Below are 14,950 nucleotides of genomic sequence, written 5' to 3' on the forward strand. Positions count from 1 at the left end.
ATTTAGACGGATAGATATCGAATTGTGGCAGTCTCCTTAGAGTTTATGAAATGTGTACTATCAAAAGACACAAAACATCGTACCTTCCTTTTCTCCACTTTTCCATTCATTATTGTAGCCCACTCATATTAAAAAATTGATGTAAAGATTAATAATACAAAAAATATAAATTTAACAATTTCGAAAATATACAATATCAATATATGTTGTTATTTAATACGGAGTATTTATTATTTCCCTTGATGATGATGATGAAAGGCAAAATGGAGCTATAGATTGTGACTGGCTTAAAGTGGTTGAAAGCAAGATTTAAAAATTAATTAACACTTTTGTAGAATTACAATATTATTATTATAATAACATGATTAACATAACTTTATAACCCATTGTCATCTAGCCTTTGCACTTTGTCATCCCTTGTATTATACAGTAATCACTAATGTTGTTATTAGGTTATAGAAAAAACAACCGTCTTATATCGTAAAATGGTCTTTGTATTGATTAAACATTCATTGGTTACTATTATCAATAAATTAAATATTTAACATAAAATAAACGTTCAATAAATAACGATTTTATGCAATAATTATTGAAAAGAAGTATTATTAAAGGGTCCTAAATTTTTTGAAGGCCCCTTAATTTGTTTTGTTGGTTATATATGTTTTTTGGCAACTCCAAAGGGTTACAATTTTGTTGGTCGACTCATACTACAACTCTGCATGCACCACTATTTGTTGGTTAATCCTTAATAGACATAGACCAGCCTTTAATTTTTATTTGGCAGCATAACGCACACTTAGGTAGTACTTCGTACCCTAGAAGAGATAATAACACCATTATGAACTTCATTTCTATTTGGGTAAACAATTCAATTGTAAAAGTAATTACTTTAGAATCTAAACATGTAGTAGGATTTAGCGTCAATAGAAATTTATAATTTTGGCAGGATTATAAAAATATTAAAAAAAAACGTCCTCTCTTTTTAGCAAAGTTGGCTGGTGCTAATGATAAGGACTTTCATATCCTAAACGAGTCATCAAGAATTTGATTCTAACTCTCCAAATGAAAAAACCAATCTTGAAAAGAGTCTACCTGACCATCAAATTGTCGTTAGTACCAATGGTGCCCTACTAGCCACGGAAAAATTCAGAAGCTTTAATTAGTTAAAATTTCAGATTTTTTTCATGTTTACTTTAACTTGTTTGTTTCAGCTGAAATTAAATTTTGACTCCGTCACTAGTCACTACTCACTACTCGGATTAGTTTCACACAAAACATAATGAGTCGGGTGAATAAAGAGAGTGACCCTTCAAGGATGGAGGTGGTGCCATTTAGTAGTTGATTGATATGAACCATAAAATCATCCATCCATCCATCCATCCATATATATATGGACAATAGTGATGATGATATTTAGTTGATAAAATATAATACTAGACATACACTATTGACAATTGTATAGATTTAAGTTCACGTATGTAGGTTGAGGATAGATAGATGACGGTGACGTAAATCCACTTAAAAGCTTTTCAATTGTATTTGTACGGGTGGGTCCTTTAGTTTGCCACCCATTTGGGTATCCACCCGACATTACTAGGTCCCTTGCCTCTATTTTTTTCCTCCTTTGGGTCCTCATCATCTTCCCACTAACCCATTTCCATTCTCAATTTATTAATATCTTTTGTACGGAGTATCATACTATACTGAGTTTATTTTGCTTAAGACCATTTACAATCTCTTTTTACTTCCACATTTATTTAATCCGATGAGAAAGTTGTTTTAAGTTAAGCGGTCTTACACAAGACATGGTGATATTAGTATGTTGTTGAGGTTAAAAGAAAAACGGGGTACGACATACACAACAAGACAATATTATGATGTAGGAAAGATCCTTAATAGAGGAAAGTAATTATACAAAAGTGTCACGATATTTAATTACGGGGTTTCTGTTGTACGTAGTATATACACATACATAGGGGAAACGACCTTGAGCCCGTTTATCCGGTTTGCAGAATCGAGATCCAATTCAAGTCGGAATAAGAATAATTGATGCACTTAATGTATATTGAATCTTGCTTTGGTCTGATAGTAGTAGAGTTGGTCTAATAATATCATGGAATTGAATCTTACTTTGGTCTAATAGTAGTAATGTTGGTCTAACAATATCACGAAATTGAACCAACGCTTAATGTATATTGAATCTTACTATACAGGTTTATATTCGACTTTGATTAATCTTCGAGAACGACATACAAAATATGTGTCGTCATTTTCGTTGGAGAAATTATTTCAGAAGACTTGGTTCAATTTCAATATTTCATGATTGTATTTTTGAACGCAAGGCAGCATAGCTAAATTGAACTATTCATTCAGGGTGTGTTTGGATAGCAAAAGTGGAGGAAAAGGGAAGGGAGGGGGATGGAGGGGAGGGAAAGGGAGAGAAGGGAAGGGGAGGGAGAATGGAGAGGTGGAGTTTTCCCTCCAAATCTTGCCTAAGTTGGAGGGGAAACATTTTGGCTTGGCGGGTCTTTTTTTTGGGTAAAACATGAAGCTAATAACTCAAACAAATGTGTGTATATGTTAAGGGAAGTGAGAAGAAGAGAACGGTGGTTGTATTTCATTATTTGGTAGTCGGAGTAAGGAGAACGGAGACGACGAATGTAGGTTGTCAAACACCTAAACATGGAACCAACTTCTCATTTGTCAGGACAAAATGACATGCTATGAAATTCAAAAAAAAAATAAAAAAAATCGGAATTGATGACGTGGACCCATTTTTGGTAAATAGTTTGAAACCCGCCCTATTTTGTTAAATAGTTTGGGTTTCGACCCTATTTAAGCAAAAACTTTCAAATCCCTCTACCTCTATTTTACTATCCAAACAATGGATATTGCCTCCTTCCAAATCCCTCCCCTTCCTTTCCTTCCAAATCCTTCTATCCAAACAAGGCCGACGATTCTACTAGCTGTGAATCTAACTCATCACCGTCTTTCTTTCTTGGTGGCTATGTTTGTACGACGCTACACGACATATTCCTTCCTTATTAGTCCCTCCGTCCCGGTCAATTGTTGTCCTTTGGTTTTGGCACAAAGACCAAGGAAAGAGGAGAGGACCAATAACTAAATCGCAAGTGGAATAAATTGAATGAGAATGATCAAATTACTCATCAAGTTCATTCTTAAAATAGAAAGGACAACAAATGACTGAGACACCCAAAAATGGAAAAGGACAACAAATGACCGGGACAGAGGGAGTACATCTTATCTTACATCGTCTTAAAAGAGAAACATACAAATTACATACGTACGTACATACTGAAAGATCGACAACGTTTTTAACCATAATTATTTGTACGAAAACTATTAACACAAAACGAACTAAGATCGACAACCTTCTTAAACATACTTATTTGTATCAAAACTATCAACACTAAACGAAAACCCTAGGAGGAGCGTGTGCGGCTGCACCCGGGTTACAATCAACTTCCCGGAGCTCAGTCCTCACACCTTTTCCCTCGCCGTTGGCCAATGGATGGATTCCATGCTCTAGTCCTTTCATGTATGCTCTATTCTCTCTTTCCTTGTCAAAGTCCATTTTATACTTGTTTTGAACATCTATAATACAAACAGGGAGTACATTATAATATCCAGGGGCGAATCTATAAATAAAATTTTGGGATAAAGAATTTTCCTCATGTTATTTTATACTTAAATTATGGTCTCGTATTTAAGAATCTTTGGGTAGCAAAAATATAGATAATCTTGACTATTTTTTGGAAGTCTGGGGTAGCGAGTCTTTACATGAGCAGTCCCCCGCCAGGAGCGGGGGGAACCTACATAAGAAAAAGCAGAAAGACTCGCCACCCCAAATTCCCAGAAAATGGTTAAGATTATCGACTTTTGCTACCCCAATTTTTTTAAATATGCACCTTAACATAAGTATAAAACAACATCAGAAAAATTCGCTACCCCAAAATTTTATTTCTGGGTTCGCCCCTGCAGTAGCTAGGAGAATGACATTCACACAATATAATAGACTTAACCCGTAATTTACCTTCAGAGAGACTGTGGTTACCTTCAGAGAGACTGTGGTAAAGTTGTCCGTCACGAGTAAGAGCCATCATGATCTGAGGAATACCCAAAGGAAGATTATCACCGCGATCAACTTGCCAAAAATGGATGGTTTTCCCATAAGTTTGGGCCACCTTAGCTAGGTCTTGACGTTGTATAGCACCCGGAATGATACCAGGGAAAAAGAGTACACCACTCTTCACCTCGTACTCATGTGAATGCCACATTCGCTTCTCCGAATCTGGTAGCGTCATGAACAAGTTCTCCGAGATTATGTATTCTATTCCAATTAGTCGAGCATCGGCTTCCGGGCTGTCGTAAATCAGGCATTGTCGCATTTCCTCGTTTTGGTGCCCGCAAAAATGGTGCGCCTCTACTTGCCTCGTCATATCGTGCCCATAGAAATGAAACCTACAAAATTATTTTGGATTGTACTCGTTTGTATTATTATCGCCAGGAAATGTTTTGATTAGTCTTATCATTAAAACCGATATTACCGTCTTAAAACATGAGTAACCGGTTCATAATCACTCCAATAGTAATGGATTTACCCTTTTGAACATTAGTTGAGTTTACAACTAGCACATGCACATGAAAAACATTATTCTGATAATGAAAATGTACACAAATTTAAGAATAAGACGGTCTTACATGTAATTGCAGGCTTTAAGTTATTAATATTAAATAAAATATACGGAAATTTGTCATGATACCCCTTAATTTTGTCAATTTCTCATGATACCCCTACCTTTAAGAATTTGCCTAAAATACCTCCTAATGTAACTGCTGTTAAATGGACGTTAAATTTTGATAATGTGACAATGAATTAGTAATGATCATATTCTAAAGGAATATGATAGATGAAAAGAAGGATCATACGCGCAAAGATGCTGATGGATTTTGTTAACGGGGCCAAACTTTTGGATGGCAGCGGTGGCGGTCTCAAGCACGGATGTGCCGGTCTTGGTGGCTTGGCCGGGGACTGTAGGGTGGCTTGCCATTTTTTCAGATCTCTTTTTTTTTTTTTTTTGTTAAGATTATGTTTATGTTGGAAAGACTAGATTGAATGTAAGGCAAGATTTAGACAGAGTAATTTAGGGATCACACCAGTTTACGTACACTTGGTTCTTCCACTCTCATGCAGCATTACACGTACAATATGTTACGTATAACGTGGCCATTTCTCCATCTTTTTCTCACTTGGGTAATACCCAACTTTGCTTAGGTAATGAGAAAGTCATTTGTCTCTAACACCTTAGAAAATTTCGTATCTTAAATTTAAGACGGGTTAAGTACATTATTTGTGTATATTTGTCTTACATACATATACAAGTGATAACTCATACTTGATTCGTCTTAAGTTTAAAATGAATAGTGTCATCTTAAATGAGAATTTGTGTAGAAAAGTAAGACAAAAAAATCGAAAACAGTAATATTGTGTGAGACGGTTCTCAAACTGTAGGACAAACAATTTGTATTAAAAATCACTCTTTTATTAATCTAGTAATAGCATTAAATTAGAATTTTTTTTAGAAAAAGACCATTTCATGATATGAGAGCGTTTTATTCTAAAATTTGTATTTAAATTATAATAATTCCACTTCATCATGTCACTTTTATTGCTCATTTGCTCGTATAATGTGGAGTCTTTTACTGAAATTTTTTTACACAATTTTTTGTTTAATATAGAGATATGAAATATCCCTCTTATACTTAAAACGGATTCATTACTATGAGAAATTTTTAGTAAAAAAAATTGTCAAAAACTCAAAATGTACATAAATAAATTATCTTTATAGTATCGTGTTACTTGATTACTCCTTGATGGATCCACCAATGGTCGTTGGAGGCTTTTACCTAGATCACCTAATAAGTAACTACAATAATTCACTTTAGGCACCTATCTAGTTTGGACAAAAAAGTAAAAGAAAGTTGAGACATACCAAATTATGTTTCTTGTAGCATGTCAAAATCAGAGAGTTGAAGAACAAAAAGCTTAAAATTACAGTTAGCTCATTTTTTAGAGCCAAAATTCTCTCCATTTTCTAAAAAGAAATGGAGAGGCCATTACCTATCAACGGCTCAGATTGTATCATGTCAACATTGAACGGTTCACGATTTATGCATAAAAATAAAGGGTTAATAGAGTATAGATGAGATAATATTATTAAATGGGTTTGTGAGAGAAAATGGAGAAAAAAGAAATGGAGAGAATCCTTGTTGCATTTTTTATGAAGAATAAATCTCATTTAAAACGGTTTTACAGAAAAAATTCTAAAAACCATATTATGATGATCTTGATATTCTTATAGTAGAAAGTGATAATTGATAAAAGTTACTTTATTGGAATTATATAAATAAAATATTCTTTGATTTTATAACAACACTTCTACAGTTTTACAGAACGATTTTATACAAAAATAATTATTGTTTTTTGAATTAGTAAAATCAATGGCGGAGCTAGGGGGTTAGCAGGGGCGGTCGTCCCTCTGGCGGTTGATTTTTTCGAAACTTTTAGTTAAATTTTTCATATTTTTTTCGATGGTGACTTATACTATTACCCATCTGTCTCCCCTAAGTTCAAATCCTGACTCCGTCACCGAGTAAAATGATGCATGAACAATCGCAAAGAGTAAAATGATGCATGAACAATCGCAAAGAGTAAAATGATGCATGAACAATGGCAAAGATAAAGATTCAATTATTATCATGATAAATTGATAACAATGGATGGACACACAACTTGCTTTTGTGGTTGTCAAAGATACGAGTGGGGTATTAGCAATTGCACGATGCATGGGTTAGGCAATATGAATGTGACACTACAAACATCTACTTATGCTCCTCTCTTTATGTTGCCGGAGCCATGCATAAGAACTTAATACATTGGCAATGTAGAGGTGGCCGGGTGGGTGATGAATGGTCGCAATCGTGTCGAGAAATTTTGACGGACTTTTATTAAAAAATATCAAGAAATTATCGTGTTACATAACTTACATGACCAAAATTGTCTCTTTTAAAAGGACCAATAATATGGAATGAATTGCATAAAATTGTCGTTTATCTCGTACTCCGTACAAACTACTCGTTACATAAGCGATGTAGAGGTGAGTAATGTAACTGGTTGCAATTCTTGTAACAATACAATTTGCCGATTTAAGTGAAAACATTGTGAAACTTGTCAAGAAACCATCTCAACCAAAAATTTATGCTGATGGTTGGAAATCCAAGATCGATTTTATACTCTAACAAAATTCACGAAAATTTTCACTGATTAAACATTTTCATGTCGCCTTTTTTAAGAAAATGTAGATAAGGAAAAAATATAGGAAATTAAAAAATCATTTTTATAATGCCATGCCTACTTATATATACAAGAATTATATGATGATGGTTGTTTGCTTATGATTGGAAATTAATACGAAACTTGATTGCATAATTAGCCAGCTTTTCGTTGAAGGCAGACGACTAAAAGAGTAAAAGGCTAAAGGCTTTGACTTACGGATCATTAAAAAAATATTTAATTAATGTAATTACTTATTTGTTGCCAGCTAATTTTGATATTATAATTAAACAAACTCTTAGTTATTGGTTTATCGTATGCAACGGTCTTATGTTATGAGACAGTTTCATTTTGTATAAAACGACAACTATTTATTAGTATTAAAAGATTTTTTTTTTTTTATAAAATGGACTGTTTCACGGTAGAATATATATGTAAACATAATCGAGTACAATATACTCCATCCAATTCGCTATAATGTTCCCTCTTTTCCGAAACGGATTATTCAAGTAATGTTCCCTTTTTTTTTTTTTGGTAACTTTTACTCTTATTTTATTCATTCATCTCCATTCTCTCCTATTACCAAACACCACACAACTCTTTTACTCTTATTTTATTATTTTCCTTAATGTTTTGGCCCCACAACTCCTTATTTAACTGCTAATAATTCATCTCTCTCTCCTATCAACAAACCCCACATTTGTCCTTTATTCATTTTTATTCATTTTTCTTAAGTATTGTGCCCATCTTAAAAGGATCATTATGATGAATTGGAGGGAGTATATAACAACCGCGTCTTAGTACGATCACATTGAAATGTCGTGTATATATATAATGCGCATATGCATCATGACCTCTTTATAAACTAGTCTAGGAAGTGCTAGAATTTACATCATAATGTTTGTTTTATATAAAGAAAGCAAGCGTCTTGCTTGTGACGGGCTAATCCCGTCACAAGCTGAAGACCTCTCACAAAAAGGGAGAGGGGACAAGGTGGGGCATCCCCCATGTGCTTTCCCACTCAACTCTCATGGGTATTTTGTGAGAGAAAACGGTATCCGTCACAAGCTTGTGACGGATATCGCCGTAATTTTGTGATAAAGAAAATGGGTCGCATAGCCGTCTGCTTTATTTTGCAACAATTGCCCTTTTTTCGGCCAGAAGATAAGAATATCTAAAAAGTGCTTTTATAAATGTATTTAGAGGATTATTTACTTGGTATATTCGGTATATCATGTTAACATACTTTCTAACCAGCTGAAACATAAAATATATAGGAGTATAATAGGTAATATATCGGTACATTCCTGTTGATAAACGGTAATTGACTATAAAAGCAAACAAGGTGTACCTTATAATTTTTCACAAATAACATTATACCTCCAGTGGTACAATAGTATCGTACAACCAAGTTATAACTTATCGAGCTTATGTGTAATTGTTTTGAGCTTTCTTAACGTTAATTTCTTTTATGTTTAAGTGAGTGAGTTCAGAAATTTTATGGTATAACTCGACTTCTTTAAAACAAAACTCGAAAACTTTATTATATAGCTCAGGTTTTAGAGCATACAACTGGGTACAACTGGTTGTAGGATCTATTAACTGATAATTTTTGTGTATTCATATGTAAATAAATATCCGTATTTTTTTTCTGATATCAGGGTTGGTGCAATCATTCACGAGTCACAAACAATGACTTGTTCATATAAACTAGTGTAGATCCCCGTGCTACAGCACAGTATTTTTTATTTTGTTTTATAAAGAGACATTCTCATTAAATTAATTGCTTAAATTAACTGTATCTTTAATGTTATAATGTACTAATATAATCTTAGTAAGAGGTATAAAATGAAGGTTTACTACCATCAAAAGACGCTTTAAATTAAGTTATTTTTGTCTTAAACCATTTTACTTTACTATAAAAATTAACTTCATAACGAAAAAAAAAAATAATGTTATATCATTGCATGAAACTAATTTATGACATTAAATTACAATTAAGTGATGTAAAAATGTAAAATCTAATTAAAACGCGTATAAACCTTATAACAAAAACAGGTAAAAACAGTATACTACGCACTAAAAAAGACGATTTACGAATAATTAGACTAATATTTTTTTTAATTTAAAAAAATACATAAAAATTGTTAGATCTTTTAAAATATACACCATATATATTTAGAGTGTAACTAGTGAATGATAATATAAGAAATAGATTTACGTAATTTTAGGGTGTACGTGATGACAATAATTATGTTAAAGACTGCATAAGAAGCAGGTTTGCGTAATTTTAGAGTGTTACTGATAAAAAATAATATCAATGGAAATGGAAATAATCATAATAAATTATGGATTTTAATAAAAAAAGTCATAATATGAATTTTAATTAAAAGATTAGAGTTTAATTATAAGAATATATTAATTGAAAAGATAATAATGTAATGAATTTTTTTTACTTGTTACCTTATTTAGCTAGATCTCCTTTGGAGGGAAAACTAAGAGAATTTTTATTCTCTTAGTAGTAGGGGGATTAGATGCTATAGTAATATGTACTCGCTTATTTTTTACTCAAACTTTCATAATCGTATTAATATAAACTATAAAGACATGTTAAGAATATCAATATTAGTTATTATAGGACACTCTTATGGTTGAGAGTTGAGACTAACCCATTAAGCATATAATTGTACTCGATTATGTACTAGAAAATTATATATTAATACACTTCAAAAAATAGGACTGAATATAACGTATCGGGTCGGGTCCGACATAATTCATGAAATGATCAAGGCATATCGAAATTTAAAGAGGTCCCTTTATTCTATCCATGAGACATAATATTAATTTCATTACCTCATTTTCTTCATATATTTGGACCACATTTTTAATGTTTTTGTACGTAATCGCAACACAATTTCCCTCAATAAGTTCATGCAGGGCTGACTTTGCCGGCCTTTGACAACACTCTTCATGACTTGTTTTTTTCGTTAGTCCTTGAATTGAGCTAATATTGTCCATATAAATATAACATAAAATTGTTCGTAAATAAATTTTATTATTTGGAGGAGAGCAAAAGCTGGCGTAGGGTCCAATTGCTTCATGAGTCCAAGGTTAAATTGTTTTAACGTTCAATTTGCTTCAATTATTGAGAATCTGGTCTCTCTGTTTCGTTTATTTGTTTACCTTTAATTTTGGCATAAAGATTAAGGATTAAAAAGAGAGTCAATTATCAAATGACAAGTGAGACTAAAATTGAATGTGAGGATCGAATTGCCCAGTAATTCAGTAAAGACATTTCTAAAATAGAAAGGTGAACAATTAGCTAAACAAATGACCAAGATGGACGAGTAATATTTATAGTTCAGTGATCGAAGCAAAATTTGGCATTAGGTCGACATACTAATACATTAAGAGTTGGTTCAATTTATATTTTTGCTTTCGTCACATAAACAACAGTAAATCTCTTAAGAATGGTCTTACGATATAATTATTGTAATTTATATTTCTAAAGTAATAATGGTATCAAAAAATTACAAGTTATTTAATGGTATCTATGATTAAAATGTTTACATGGTGTTTATACAATTTATGATCTTATTTTAACAACATTATAATTTATATTTAAGACATATCATTAAACATATTACAAAATAAGTGCTTAATAATGGCCTTATTATGATTATATATATACTAATATAGTAATATATTATAAAATCGTCCTGTAAAACAATTTGTATCGTTAAATTTTTATTGTAAATTAAATTAAAACAACTTCAAATTGCCAAAAAATGATGTCAAATCTTAACATGACACACCAAGTAATTGGGGCCTATTAGCACAAAAGATCTAGCGGATCAAAAGTTGTGGGCCGATTGTAAGGTAGTAACCCAACATCGATGTGCACAAACGTGTGTACCAACAAACTATGGCCCATTTTCAATGAAGTGCACGTCCCATCTTTCTTGGATCTGGGCCATGTGGGCTTTATATTGTTGTCATTACTTATTTTTTGGGCCTACCGTTTATGATTTTGTCACTAGATAGGATAATGACTTTTCGGAATTGTTTTATGTGCGTAATGTGTCGGGTTTCTACAGATGTCAATTAACATAATTGGTAAAATGATGGGAGATATTACTCATAACTATACGTGATAAATATGTCAATTGAGACAGTTTTGGATTGGGTTTGTTCGGGTCATGCTATTTTCAGGTGTAACAGAATTCGTATCCAGCTGAGGCATTTTCGATTCGTCAACAATAAACATTCGGATTGGGTCAATTCAAATGCGGGTTAAGTTCGAGTCTTACCGAGGCAACAATAAACATTTGGGTCGGGCCAAGCCAATTCCTTCGTATTATCAAGTTATTTAGGAATAACGATCAGTTTGTAGCAATAAACATTTGGGTCAGGTCAATTCAAATGCAGGTTAAGTTTGTTCTCAGTTCAAAAGTTGGATCGAATACGATTGTACAAGTCAGGTTATTCGTAGTGGCTCAATTTTACCAGATCTACTCATAACCTAATTTCAAACCTTGCAATATTTAAACGGTTCTCATGATCCATTATATTGAAATTATGTAATTGGGTTTGACATAATGGATTTTAAGCTAGATGAGCCCTTAATGGAGCCACATGTTGTTGTTTATTGCCAATTAGTATCAATTGTCATTTGTTAGGGTGTGATAATTGATTAGATTCACCAAAGTTTTAAAACTCTATCACATCATCTTATCACTAACTTTATTATTATTTTATTGTTCAAATTCTTCTCAGACTTTTTACATTATACCTCATACTCAACTTATAATTCTACTTTTCTACAACTTTTTTTTTTGCGGGGTTTTAAATAAAAAGGAAAAGGAATAATAGTTTTACACGGGAAAGTCAATTATTGGTTGTCATCTCTAAACAGGTGGGGTCAAGATTCTTGTAGAGTTTAAGTTGAGTCTTGGATTTCCATGACTCAACTTAAAACTTTGTCATGACTAGGGCAAATTATTAAGAGTCTTGAATGAGACTTCTTTCAAAATTCATGCGACTCTTGTCTCAAGACTCACAAATAATCTTACCCCTAACTAGCTCAAATATTTAGTAGAAAGAATTATTATAAATAAAGAATGGGTCAGTTATATATACATTACTGACCCCTACTTCATAAGAAACAGTGAAACACAAAAGCAAAAAAATTGGAACGAACCAAATGTTAAATAAAATATAAGGTTATTTAATGCGAATACTCTGAACAATTACAAATTCTCACTTTAGACGGACAAGCGAAGGGGTGGTAAAAATAAACACTGATGCAGGGGTGGTGAATGGTTTGGGAACTGGTTTGGGGGCGGTTACGAGGAGTTCAAGGGGGTGTTGGAATGGCAGTGGTGTTTCAGCTCGAGGCGGTTCGTGATCCTAAAATGGCGGAAGCAGGGGCGGTGCTTATGAGATTAAATGAAGCAAAGCGCGTAGGACATCCGAGAGTAATCGTTGAAAGTGATTGCTTAAATGTCATCATAGAGTTGTGGGACAAAAGACGGTAAGGGCTGACGTTTTCCGTATCTATGACGATATTTTACATTTATGTAGTTCTTTTTTATCAGTTGAGTTTTCTTTTGTTAGACGGAATCGAATTGTGTCGCGCACATTGTGGCTCATTCGGTATCGTGGGTGTATGGGAGACGTTTCTTGGTTGAGGACGCTCCTCGTAACATTGTTGATGCTATTTCTAGCGATATTAATGATATGATTTAATCCCCTTTGGGGGTTTTCCCCGCAAAAAAAAAAAAAATATACTTACCCCCTCCCTTATAATAGAAATGGCTTCGTTTTCACTTGATGCAACAAGTAACCTTTAATGTGCGGCTTTTTATTATTTTATTTTTTTTGCAAGAAATTACCTCTATTTTATTCATCCAATAATGGGTAAATAGAAGGAGTAAACTTACAAAACTATCTACTAGCTTGGCATCCAAGTGCCAAACAATGAAAAAACTAACTATTTAGATGTTCAACTATGGCATTGTACACACTATCCTTGCTATAAGCTAATAATCGAACTCCCACTAGGTATTTGACCGGCTTTGCTAGGATTTCATGACTTCTCTCCTGGCCAGTAAAGACTCTTTGGTTTCGTTCATGCCAAAGGAAATGCACAGTAGCAGCAAGCCAACAAGAGTGCAGATGAACCAGCTTGATGACCAATGCTTGCGGTGTTTCCTGCTTCTAAACCATCCAATTTCCTGCTTTAAATTCATACCTCTCATGTTGATGCCAATCAAATTTTGCATCCCCTGCCATACATCCTTAGCATAGATACAATTGAAGAACAAATGCATATGGCTCTCAGCTCCAGCTTTACAGAGGCTACACCTGTTAAGCATGAGCATGCCTTTCCTATAATGTTGTCAACTGTAGGAAGATGTTTCTCCAGAGCTAGAGAAATAGTAATCCTATGTGAAGGAATAATGACTTCCCAACTAATTGTTTCTGCCCAATATGCTTGTGGCTTATTACTATTATTATTATTATTATTATTATTATTATTATTACTATTATTTATTTTTATTTATTAACAGATTCATCTTCTTCCCTTTATATCTGAATAATACCTACCTTCCCTCTCCCATCATTGACCTTCCTTGGGCTCTCACACCTCCAAAAAGCCCAACAATTGCAACACCAGCTGTCCCTGTTAAAAAACAAATTCTAGTGCTCCCATCATTGGCCTTCCTTTAGATCCACTAGGGGCGGTCGGACAAATATGGTGGCCATGTTCGAAATATTAGGTGAGGCCCTTACAATAATTATCGTATAGTTTTTTTCTAGGACCATATGCAAACAAAAGATGTGAGGCTATTTACATTAGAAGATAGAATGAGACATTTTTACGATCTCGAATGCTATAAAAGTAATTAAGCTGTTTCGGTTGTACAATTATTATAACGTACCTCATTACAATACATTCACTTTCTTGTAATTTGTAAATAAGTATTCCTTCCAATTTAAGTGCATCCTCGGTAATAAAATCAGTGTAAAAACGTTCTTTTAAAAAGAAAACTAGTTTTGTGACCCGTGAAAATCATGGGTTTGACTTTTTTTTGTAGTTTTGTTCAAAACTATGTAATGAGGAATGACGCCAAAACCCTTGAATCTATATGATTGTTTGTTTTGTCTCAATGACAACCTCACAACCCCTAAGTTAGTATTCCATTTTCATATCGAGGATTGTAAGCAATAAATCAAACTTACTTAAGGAATACAAAAAATACTTGATATGTGTGAAGTAAAAGTAGAAAGAATGAAATATTATTTATTTATATCTCAACATGATAACCCTTAGCGTAACCTTCGTTAAAGGGGCGTTAACCTGTGATGGCGTGACAATATTAATCATAGATTAGCTTGATGAGAAAATCAATTTAATATGCATAATTTGTTGAAAAAAATAAAAGTTTATGCATTTTTCCACGGTACCCTTGTGATTTATACATTCTTCCCCAGATATCCATTAAAATTTAAGAATTTTCCCATGGTACCCTTAAGTTTATACAGTTTTCCCACTAACTCTTGATTTGAGCAATTTAATAACGTGATAAGTGG

At 33.2% G+C, this 14,950-nt stretch overlaps 1 protein-coding gene across 2 annotated transcripts; it reads right to left on the bottom strand.

Moving 5' to 3' along the window:
• Window positions 1–3,237: 3,237 nt before the first annotated feature.
• LOC141632621 (oil body-associated protein 1A-like) lies at window positions 3,238–5,202 on the bottom strand. Of its 2 annotated transcripts, none has more exons than XM_074445156.1 (3): window positions 4,951–5,202; window positions 4,076–4,482; window positions 3,238–3,615 (listed from the first exon to the last, which is right to left on the bottom strand). In XM_074445156.1, exons 1-3 carry the CDS (start codon window positions 5,070–5,072, stop codon window positions 3,431–3,433), a joined length of 714 nt encoding a protein of 237 aa, XP_074301257.1. In that variant the 5' UTR covers window positions 5,073–5,202; the 3' UTR covers window positions 3,238–3,430. The 2 variants fall into 2 exon arrangements, with proteins under 2 accessions (XP_074301257.1, XP_074301253.1); XM_074445152.1 differs by having other exon boundaries at window positions 4,055–4,482; window positions 4,951–5,194.
• Window positions 5,203–14,950: the final 9,748 nt, after the last annotated feature.

This window comes from Silene latifolia, chromosome 2 (genome assembly GCF_048544455.1).
Source record: "Silene latifolia isolate original U9 population chromosome 2, ASM4854445v1, whole genome shotgun sequence".
NCBI lineage: Eukaryota > Viridiplantae > Streptophyta > Magnoliopsida > Caryophyllales > Caryophyllaceae > Silene > Silene latifolia.